The following is a 12118-nucleotide window of genomic DNA, read 5'->3' on the forward strand; positions in this document are numbered from 1 at the left end:
GTAGTACCTTGTTGTTTATTTTATATATAGTAGTTTATATCTGCTAATCCCAAACTCCTAATTTAGCCCTTCCCACTCCTTCCTCTCTGGTAACCACAAGTTTGTTTACCAAAATGTCAATTGACAGATGAATGGATAAAGATGTGGTGTGTATATATACATATATATGTGTATGTACACACACACACACAATGGAATACTAAGCTATAAAAAGTGAAATAATGTCATTTGCAGCAACATGGATGGACCTAGAGATGATCATACTAAGTGAAGTCAGTCAAAGACCAATATGATACCACTTATTTGTGGAATCTAAAAAAAAAAAAAAGATACAGATGGACTTATTTACAAAACAGAAACAGAGTCACAGACATAAAAATATTTTTAATAGTTTCCAGACACACCAGAGTAGCATTGCATAATTAAGCTAAACATATATAGTTTCAAATTAACTGAATATTCTGTTATATGAACAAATCTGTATGTTCATGAGGTATACCCACATTCTACTTTGGTGGATTATACAGACCCACAGTATTTCACTGGCTGGTTAAATTAAATATTTAGGGAGAAAATTAACTCTGTCAAGCCACTAGAAGATTATTTCTGCTCTGGTAGTCAGTTGCTGCTGCTGCTGTGAATAAAATAGGCATCTGTAACGCTGTAAAAAAAAATCAAAAGAATAATTTAAGGATGACAGTCTACTGATTTATATTCCCCTTGAAGCCATTTTTATTAATGCAGTTTGGGATGCATCTGTTTTTTACTGTCATTAGTAAGTTTTTCTCACTTTCATATTAATTGCATAAGAAAGCACATTAACAATCATTTCACTTATAGGAAACGATTACTCTGCACTGTGGCTACATGGACACCTCTAATACTTGAAAAATGAGTATGAGGCTAAGTACCTGACACCACACCATGGAGGGCAGTCATCTTCATCTGAAAGCCGTGAAGAGCCACATTCCATTCCGAGTGTTAAATAGATTAATTCACAGAAATTGATCCAAGGATCTGTGGTATTTTCTCTGCTACTGTTTCTCTTGACATCTTCCCCTCTGGCTACTACATATTTTTCTACAAAGGAAGTAATTAGGAAATAGCATATCTAATCAACTCACAGGGAATTGTTGTTGATCGGATATGGAAACTAGGTTCTAAGAAAATAAAAGGGAAGCTGACCTGCCCACTGGATTTGTGGTACCTGAGACCCACTGACTAGACACAAATTAAAAGCTATTCAAGTTTATCAGGCTCGATGCTAGCGCTTTTCCCAAAAACTGAGCAGAAGAGAAATGCCGGGGTGATTTTGGAAGCACCGAATTGCAGGATCTGGAATAAGCTGCTTTATCAGGCAGACAGCTAGAAAATCCTATTTGCAAAATAGCTCACACTAGCTTCTTTTATGTCCGAAGTGAGACTCAATCTTGGCTAGAAATGCACTCTTGTCAGTGGTAAGGAAGCCGGAATGATGGCTCCCCCCACCATCAGAAGCACCATTGCCTGGATGAATGGACCAAGGGAATGCAGTGTCTCATAGGCACAGAGCTGACCCGGTACAGTCACTGTCAGCCAGCCCTGAGGGACAGTCCCGTTGAGCCGCCCGGGGAGGAGAGTTTCCAGACCAACTGGTCCGAGGCAGGCAGCCTAGGGCTGCACGATGGCCGACCAACCCTCCAGGCGAGAAGGTCAGTAAGATAGCTGCGGTAAAGGCCCCAAGGAGCCGAGGGGAGAGCTCCTGCACCCTCCCAGGTCTCTGGACGCTGGGGCATTTCTGGGCGGCCCCTCGCGCCAGCAGAGGAGAGATTTGGGAAGGGGAGGGAGCAGAAGGTGGCGGAGCCCGTCTTCCCCCACCCCACCCCCCTCCCCGCCTTTACCTGCCACAGCTGAAGCGCAGCCACCGGCTCTTGTCGAGTCCGCTCATCCGCTCCAGAGTGGACAGCGGCCACCGCCGGCACCTGCCGCTGAGCGGGCCACTCTGAGGACGGGGTACCCTCCAGGCAATCCACCGCCTAGATCCCATGGCTAGGATTTCTCTGCGCTCTGCTGGGACGCCCCGGCAGCTTGTTGCCGCGCTCGGCTACCTGCTCCTGAACTACCCCCTGCTACAAGGACAGGTATCCTCGCCTGGGGCTGAGCCCCACCCGGCACTCTACCTGCCCACCTGGGGCTCCCTGGGCCACAGAAGCCCCGACGGCCCCAGGCACAGTGTTCTGATCGCCAACCCCGGGCTCCGGGTGCCCGTGGGCCGCTCGCTTTGGGTCGATCCTCTCCGGGACCTGGTGATTCGAGTGCAGCCGGGAGACCAGTGCGAGGTGACAGTGCTGGACGCCCTGCCGCCGTGCCACGGCGCGCTGTCCCCGCGCCGCTTCCCCTGCGCCTTCGGGCCCCGCCAGGTCCAGTACACTCACTTTGGCGCCCACAGTCCCCGGCGCGCCCGGGTGCGGCTGCAGCTGCGCTACGACGCCCCGACTTCCACGCTGGTGCTGCCCTTCACCCTGGCGGTGGAAGTGGTCTTCCCCGAGCTGGAGCTGGTGACGCGCAACTGGCCCTTGGCGGTGGAGAAGCTGCGCGGCTGGAGCCACGCCATCGACAGGGGAGTGCTGGACTTTGCCTCCCCGGAGTCTGGGCCCGCGGACACCCGCAGATGCCGGCTCACCCCTCTTCCTCCCGAGGGCGGCCCCCTGCCGAAGTACGGGCGTTTGGTGGACGCTGTGGGGGCCCCTCTCCCCAGGGGCAAAAGCGTAGACTGTGAGGCTTTTGTCCGGGCTGGGGTGCGCTATCAGCACACGGCCACCACGCCCTCGCCCAACCGGGACTACGTGCCCATGGTGGCAGAGCTGCTCAGGCCAGGGGACAGAGGCGCCGAGTCAGGGGAGTTGCTGCTCCGAGAACACTTCCAGCTGCTGGTGAGCATCCGCGAGGGAGTGGAGAACACTGCGCCCAGGCCGAGCCTCGGGGCCCTGATGATGATGGAAGTCGATCAGTTGGTGCTGACAGCCCTGACGCCTGACGCGCTGGCTGCCGAGGACATGGAGTCCGATGCTGATGACCTCATTTTCAACATTCTTAATGCCCCCGCCACCACGCCGGGGCACCTGGGCTACATGGTCAGCACTGATGACCCCCTGGGCCTTCCAGTCTCCTTCTTCACCCAACGGGAGCTGCGGGAACTGAAAATTGCTTATCAGCCACCTACAGAGAAATTGGATGGGGAGCGTCTTTTCCAGCTGGAGCTGCAGGTGGTCGACGGAGATGGCGCCACCTCAGATCCTTTTGCCTTCACGGTGGTAGTGAAGTCCATGAACACCCTGGCCCCAATGGCTAACTATACCCGGGGATTACTGCTTTTTGAAGGTCAGTCAAAGTCTCTGTCCAGCGCCCAAAGCCTTCAGATCAGTGATAAGGATAACCTGGAAGAGGTGAAAGTAGTTGCAGTCAAGGGCTTGAGACATGGGCAGCTAGTGGTGCCTGGGGCACCTGCCGGGCGCAGGCACTTCACACCAGTGGACCTGGCAGCAGGGCGAGTGGTCTACCAGCATGATGGCAGCGACACCTACAGTGACAACATCATCTTCCACATGGAGGATGGGCAACACCAGGTGGAGTTCCTCTTCCCTCTCACAGTCATACCTGTTGATGATGAACCCCCGATGGTCAGTGCCAACACCGGGCTCTCAGTGACTGAAGGGCAGGTGGTCCAGATCTCCCCCTTTGTCCTGAGTGCTACAGATATTGACTCTGAGGACTCAACCATCCACTTTGTCCTGGAAGACCATCTTCTGGACAGAAAAGAAGGAAGAGGGTGGGATCCAGCCCCTGGCTCCTCCCACTCAAGTGAGTGTCTGGGGGAGATGCTGCTGCGGCAGGCTGAACCACCTCTGTTCCCTGAAGATGAAGATTGGTATTATGTGGAAAAGGAAGGACTTTATGAGAAAGTGGTGACTGAGTGGCTTCAGCGAGACATAAAGGAAGGGAGACTCTTCTACCGCCATCTTGGACTCCATAGCCCTCAGTCTGTAATGACCCAGATGACTTTCCATGTGCAGGACGACCATGATCCACCCAATCTATCCAACCAACATTTCTTCACCATCAAGATCCAACCAGTGGATCTGCAGAGTCCAGAGCTGTTTCCAGGAACTACCCTAGAAATGACTGTGCAGCAATACAAACTCACTCACTTCCAGAAGAAATTCCTCCAATATGTAGACTGGAACTCAGATGACGAGCACCTATGGTACACCGTACTGACGCCCCCAACTGACACAGATAGCAACCATCAAGTCCAGGCTGGAGAAATTGTGATCACTGATTCACCAGACACCCCCATCATGCACTTCACCCAGGCCCAGGTAAATCACCACAAAGTTGCCTACCAGCCCCCCAAGAATAAGTTGGGGATTGTACCACGGGTGGTCCAGTTCACCTACCAGGTGGAGGATGCTGCTGGCAATAGTGTACCCGGAACATTCACATTATTCCTGAAGCCTGTCGACAACCAGCCTCCCCAAGTCACCAACAGAGGCTTTACTGTCTTAGAAGGAGAAACTTTTATCCTTAGCAGTAATGAGCTGGATGTTACAGACTCTGACACAGACATTGACCAGATTGTCTTCATGTTAGTTTGGGGTCCCCAACATGGACACTTGCAGTACTTAAAAAAATGTATGGTCCCAGGGGAATTTTTCATGCAAGCTGATATTGTTAATGGGAGTATCTCTTACCAGCACAGCGGAGACCAGACCACCAGTGACACCTTTCGTCTGGAGGTAAGCGACGGGGTGCATCACATACCCATCACTGTCCAGATTTCTGTGCATCCCACTGTGGCTGGCAAAAGTCCCACTATCTCTATTACAGGTAGTCCATTATTAGAAGGTTCCATAGATGTACTGGAGAATAGAGCCACTGAGATCCCCATGGACATCCTACAAGGCCAGAAGGACACAGGTGACTTGATGCTGTCTTTCATTGTGGAGGACAGCCCAAAACTGGGCACTATTCTGTTGAATGGTTTCCCCACAGAACGATTCACCCATGAGGATCTCATCAGTGGGGCAGTAGTCTATGCCCACACAGGGGGTGAAGTTGGATTCCAGAAGCAGCATGATACCTTCAGCCTTGCCCTCTCCAAGGATTCTTATCAATGGGCAATGGGGGCCAGCACAGTGGAGAGAGTGCAGGTTCAAGTGCTCGTGCTGCCGGTGGACAGTGTGGCCCCCAAGGTCTTGGTGGGGGAGTCCTACATTGTCTATGAAGGTGAGAAGAGCCCCTTGACCTTACAACATCTCAGTATTGAAGATGTGGACACTCCCCAGGATAAAATCCTCTGCACGGTGACCAATCAGCCAGCCTCTGGCTACTTGGAAAACATCGCATCAGCTCCTGACTCAAAAGAGTCACAGGCTGGTATCCCCATCAGTGCTTTTTCCATCAGAGACATCTGGACGAGACATATCAATTACGTACAGAGTATCCACAAAGGGATAGAGCCACAGAAAGATCAATTCACCTTTCATTGCTCTGATGGCATCAACTCCTCCCCAAATGTCTTCTTCCCTGTAATGATCTTACCCACCAATGACGAGCAGCCTGAACTTCTTGTCCACGAGTTTGTGGTGTTAGAGGGGATGAGTCTGGTCATAGACACCCCACTGCTCAATGGAGCCGATGCTGACTTGCCACCAAATGAGCTTCACTTTCAGCTCACAGCCCTCCCTCAACATGGACGAATTATCCAGCAGCTGGCCACTGGCAGCCAGCCCATCTACAGCTTCACATTGCAGGAGATCCAGGAGGCCTCCACCATTGTGTATGAGCATGATGACTCTGAGACCACAGAGGACAGTTTTGAAGTCTGGCTGAGTGACGGCAAGCACACCACCCACAGGAAGGTACCCATTGTGGTGATCCTGGTGGACGATGAAGCCCCTCAGCTGACCATCAACAGTGGGCTGGAAGTAGAGACTGGATGTACTGAGGTCATCACAGGTCGGGTCCTGAAGGCCACAGATCTTGACTCAGATGATAAAAGCCTCCGTTTTGTCCTCCGTTCTGGGCCTCAACAAGGGCTTCTACAGAGACTGAGGAAACCCAGAGGGGAGGTGAAGGACAACCTCACCCTGGGAATGAACTTCACCCAGGATGAGGTTGACCGGGGCCTCATCTGTTACACCCACACAGGCCAAGGAGTTCAGGACCTCATCAAGTTTGATGTGACTGATGGGATTAACCCTTTGCTAAACCGCTACTTCTACGTCACCATTGGCAGCTCAGACAGGGTCTTCCCTGAGATGGTTCAAAAAAGGGTCACCCTGACGGAATGTAGCAGAGTAACCCTCACCATGGATCTGCTTAGCGCCAGTGATATAAATAGCCCTGATGAACAACTTCACTTCAGCATCTCACAGGCTCCTAGCCTGGGGCACTTGGAAATCTCGGACCACCCTGGGGAGCCCATTTCCTCTTTCACTCAGCTTCAGTTGGCTGGCAACAAGATACTCTATGTCTGCACTTCCAAGGATAAGATAAAGATAGACAGCTTTGAGTTTCAAGTGACTGATGGGCACAATCCCATGTTCCGGACCTTCAGGATCTTCATCACGGACGTGGATAATAAGAAACCTATCATGACCGTCCGTAAGCTGGTACTGCGGGAAGGGGAGAGCAAATGGATCACTCCCTTTGAGTTGACAGCAGAAGATGAGGATACCCCAGACGATCTTCTTCTCTTCACTGTCACCCAGGTCCCCATCCACGGCAGGATTTTGTATAACGGCAGCCGTCCTGTGGCCACCTTCTCCAAGCGGGACCTGAACGAGAACCTGATTAGCTACTGGCATGATGGCAGTGAGACGACCGAAGACAGTCTGTCCTTGACTGTTTCTGACGGCACACATGCTGATTTCTCTGTCTTCCCTGACACTGCCCTGGAGACACGCAGACCTCAGGTAATGAGGATCCACATAAGATCCCTGGACAACAGGCTCCCCCAGATTGCTTTTAACAGGGGCGCCCTGGCCTTAAAGCACCTTCACACTGGACATATGGGCTTCCTAATTACCAGCAGTCCTCTGAAGGCAGAAGATCAGGACAGCTCCCACAGGCTCCTAAAGTATAAAGTGACCAGAGGACCAATGCATGGCTTCATTATCAACACTGGCCTTGGAAATGAGAGCACGCGAGTGTTTACACAAGGTTAGTACACAACGTGCCCTGGTGCCTCTGTCCCTTTCCTTGAACAGATCAGATCTCTCAGTTATGTAAGGAAATTGTCCTGACCCCAGTCCATTAGCAAAAAAATTCTAATTCTATTGAAATACAATGGAACGTGAAATTAACAAACCAAAAAGGTCCATTTTCAGCTATTTAATCAGCATACCCATTTAACAGACACCCTCAGACATTTAACAAGACTTGTAGTTATGTCTTAATGCTGTAAAACACAGGTAGAAAGCTTCTACTTCTGAAATATGAAAAGATGACATTGATTTTGAAAATATCAGTTTAAGTTTGAATTTTACCTAAAGAACTGCATATTTAGGAATCCCTTGCATAGTTTATCAGTAAGTCTAGGTTTCTAAAGATAGTGTTTGGTATCCAGATTTTAGACATAAATATTATACTGCATGTTTTATTATACTTTTCAAATGCCGTTTCTGCATCTAAAAAAAAACTTTGTCTAAGTAGGGGGATATGTTTTAATGATCATTTTTCTTTTATATTTGTCGTTACTACTAATGCTGAACTAGAGGCAGGTCCCTCTGCTTTCCCAGGTGATGTGACACCTGGTGTCTTTGGCTTCTCTTCAGGCTTAAAACTTTTTCAGGTAGCTCTGTGTATGAGATGTAAGAGGTACAAGGAATTTTACGCATTCAGTACTTATAAAGCTAGATGCAATCTAAGAGTAAAACTTATGAAGGTTGTTTGAAAAAAATAGTTTATTTATGTTTTCAGAATTGCTTCTAAAGCAAATGAAATCATGAAGTTCTATAAGAATTATTCTTAGAAATAAATACTCCAAAATGCAAATTGTCTTTAAAATACTAATAATGGGGGGCAGGAATAGCTTAATGGCAGAGCACGTGCTTAGCATGCACAAGGTTCTGGGTTTGATCCCCAGTACCTCCATTAAAAAAAAAAAAAATTGACCAATGCAAAAACAATTATAGACCCAAGTGACAAATTCTCAAAAATCTAAGAGAATGGGCAATAGAAAAAGATCCTGATTTTATTCTCATTTTCTTTTTCCTTACGATGCAGTAGTTATTCTTTAACTTCATTTCAACAAGAGTTAGTGAGTATCCACCATTATTCCAAGCTCTATGCTTGTACAGAAGACCTAAAGCCAGGTGGAATCAGCTGTCTGTAGAGGGCGAGGGTGAAGCATGCATAGCTAGAAGGTTCTCCTTATTGGCCATCACCTCAGAGATCACACATATGGTAGCCCACAAACAGAATTTTAAAACTATAAAGTTCTAATTTTTTTTGCTATTATAACTTTAAGAAAACAGTAGAATCTTATTCACTTCATAATTTTTTTAAAAAAATTAGATCCATGTTCATCTAGTCATTTTTAGATTTATTTATTGTAGTATTTTCATGCCCTATGAAAATACCGAGGTTCTTAACACACTCGTTTTCTGTTGTGCCAATGCGATGTGTGGTGCCTGTTTCTTTACCAGCTGATGTTGATGAGAGGAGGATCTACTACATCTTGCATGAAGGCAGCAAGGCAACAAACGACATCTTCTTCTTCTCTGTTGAAGATAATGGTAAGTCAGTATTGAAACCACAAAAGGGAGTCTCGGTTAATTAAAATCAATGTGAAATGGAAGAGTTCTGTCATTTGCATAGTAATCACAATCAGTAATATAATACCAACAAATGAGTTGTTTTTATTTGTAGTCTTAATGCCAACTGATCCTCGACAAATCACTTTTTAGGAAAGGAAAGCAATGAAGAATTTCAGTAATGAGATATGAAGTATTTCACCTGGCCTGGATTATGTGTGACATCCTTTAAGCAAGTCAGTCTCCTCTTCAGGAGGTATCTGAGAATCTAGCTAGTAGCTTCTGTCACTCGTAAACAAACTTAAAAATGTACTGTTAGATTTTCTTAGGATTTTTAGCTCCAGAACCGAATCTTAGCGGCTCCCCGATCCCAGAATTATAATCTTGGATGGAGTAAAAAATGTATTGACTGGCATAGAGGAAAGTTTGCTTTTAAAAATGCCTGTTTATGCTACACCTATGTTTGTTTATTGTGTCTTCAAAGTAGCATACTGGGCAGCAACTAGTTAACAGAAGGCACTTTCTTCACAGAGCCAGGGATATGCTGATTATGTGGTCAAAGAAAAATCACTTTGCAGTATGACAGGATAATTGCAGAAATTATGTCCATGTACCGCTTGCCACTCCATAACCTCTTTCAGTATAAATCATTACTCATTCTCAGTAAGTAACATGCATTTTCTGCCTAAATTATGTACGATCAGTCAGGACTGTATTTACTGGAAAACAGCCGTATATGAGAGGCTGTATGATATATTGAGTTTGAATCCCTGGTCTTCTTTGTGATCCATTTCCCCCATCTATAAAACGGTGGTCTTCATACATCTTTCCAAGGGTGGCTAAGAGAATTAAGTGAGGTAATATATAAAAAAAAAAACACTTGGCTCATAGTAGGTGCTCAATAAGAGTTAGTTGCCTTCTCCCTTTCTGATGAGACTGACTATGGTGGAAACTGGTTCCTCCTTGCCATCTTCTCAAAGTTTCACGGATCTTTCCCCAAGTGACTAGAAAGATAAAGATGAATTTAAGCCCTTTAAACTATTCACTAAATCATATGTAAGACTCGAATAGTTTATAAGGACTATTTTTCTTTCTGTTCTTGAGAAGGATGATGCCCTAAAAAGATAAACATCTGGTTTGGACATGCGCTTTCTGGTACAAATCAAGAGTTTCACTCTGTGCTTTCACCAAAAACAAGAGTCAGTCTCTGATGGTAAATAATGTGAACTTTACATAGCAACCATTTTTTTTCAGTACTTTCTATGGGCCAATCACTGCAAAACAAAAGGTAAATGTTGGGAGGCCCATTTTAAAATGAAGACGCTGGGGCTGAATAACTTGTCTAAAGTCATAGGGGTAATAAGCAGGTGGGCTGGAATTAAACCCAGATCTCACAGATTCCAAAGCCAGCACCCTTAACCACTAATGCTAGGCTACCTCTGTTTTGGGAAGCTGAAATCTTGGGTAGAAATCAGAGAACAGAGCAAAGACACCAGTGCCTCACCTGGCAAATAAATACCTTGTAAACTAAAGAGGTCAGAATGGTCAAACACAGACTCCAGAACATTTGAACTCATACCTGATCATAGTTGGACCTTGAAATGTATGCATATTCGTTAGCTAAATAAATATTTGCGCATTCACTTATTCAGTGGGCTTTTTAATTGCCTTCTTCTAAGCACCATGCACAGAGCTAAGATCCGTGTCTTTCTGTGATGAGCATTCTTGGAATAGCTTCCAGCTGCTATGAAGGACTTCACATGTTTTTGTATCTGATATTTTCAAGTTTTATGAATTTATATCTTTCAAGAGCCAATGTAATCTATTTTTCTTTTAAAATAGTCCCACTTTTTAAGCTGTTTCCCAAACAGAATGTGTACTGAAACTTACAATGTGAGCTGTTAATAACTGTCTTCCCTGAGAGCACACAGCCCTGGCGGAAGGTAGTGATTCCAGTTATTTAAGCTACTTGTAATGGACACGCTTCTAAGGATGCATTTTTCTCTACTGGGCTGAAGGAGACTTTGTTGCTATTGTTGTTGTTTGTGGTACTGGCATTGGAGCCATTAGAGAAGGTGGTGCCCTGCCTCCAGGACTGGGCACGAGGCATGAGCTCCAGGCAAGCTCCAGGGTCTTATGGATGGAAGTCCTGGCAAGGTGACTCTAGAGGTGCAATTTAGTAAAGCTCCAGGATTGGCAGCAGGAAGGCTTCCAGTTCATAGGCTCTGAAACCAGGCTACCTGCATTCAAACCTTCGTAGCTGTGTATTCTTTGAGAAATCTTCTTTACTTTGCTCATCTGTGAATTGGAGATACCTAGAGCATGTGCCTCATAGGAGTATTATGAGGATGTTGTTAGTTTCCCATTGCTCCTGTAATAAATTGCCACAAATTGAGTGGTTTAAAACAACACAAATGTATCATCTCATAGTTCTGCAGGTCAGAAGTCCAAAAATGGTTCTAACTTGGCTACAATTAAGGTTTGGGCAAGGTTGCACTCTTTTATGGAGACTGTAGGGTGGAATCCATTTCCTTGGCTTTTCTGGCTTCTAGAGACGGTCTCATCCTTCCATCTTCAAAGCCAGAAGTGGTGGAGCATTTCTCATATTGCTTCACACTGACACACGTTCCTGACTCCCTCTTACACTGGGCTCACCTAGGTAATCCAGGCTGATTTTCCTCATCCCAAAATTCTTGGTCACATCCTCAAAGCTCTTTTTGCCATGTAAGATAACATATTCACAGGTTCTGGTAATTAAGATGTGGCCGTCTTTAGAGGGCCAGTATTCTGCCTACCGCAAGCATTAAAGGAATTAACACACACAAGGCACTTAGAAGAGTTCCTGGCACATAGCAAGCACTCAGTAAATTTTATCATCTTTAGAATTATCAGTTGGGATACCAAATTTTGTGTTTTTTCTTTTTCTGGGTAAAAAGAAATTTAATAATTTATTCCTGGAAATGTATAATTAGATGACTTGATTATGTAAGGTCAACTTTTACCCTATTATGGTGAATTATTTTATTGGGGGCACTGCTTGGAATACTTGGCTTCTTGTCTCTCTTCTTCTGTCCACTTACAAATTGGTTCAATATTTGTTAGAAGCCCACTAAGAAGGCAAAGGAAGAAGAGGAGGTAACTTAAATCCACTGTTCTCGTCTTCTCTGCTGTGAGCTAAGCTGCTTAACATGGGAATATTTTGCCTGCTCACATCTTATTTTCTATCTCAATTGTGCCTTTTTCTTTTTCTCTGCTAGAGTGAAATGAAGTAGCACATATACCAGAAATGTAACACGGTGCCTAGCATTAGTATTCCCCAA

General features: G+C 46.0%; 1 protein-coding gene across 1 annotated transcript in view; it reads left to right on the forward strand.

Annotated features, from left to right (window-relative positions):
* Positions 1-1892: 1892 nt before the first annotated feature.
* Positions 1893-12118, forward strand: part of FREM3 (FRAS1 related extracellular matrix 3) — a 74527-nt gene continuing 64301 nt past the window's right edge. Inside the window, exons 1-2 of the mRNA XM_010983765.3 lie at positions 1893-7203; positions 8691-8780. Coding sequence (XP_010982067.1) covers positions 2025-7203; positions 8691-8780 — 5269 coding nt within the window. The 5' untranslated portion in view covers positions 1893-2024. The remainder of the gene's footprint in view (positions 7204-8690; positions 8781-12118) is intronic.

This window comes from Camelus dromedarius, chromosome 1 (assembly GCF_036321535.1).
Source record: "Camelus dromedarius isolate mCamDro1 chromosome 1, mCamDro1.pat, whole genome shotgun sequence".
NCBI lineage: Eukaryota > Metazoa > Chordata > Mammalia > Artiodactyla > Camelidae > Camelus > Camelus dromedarius.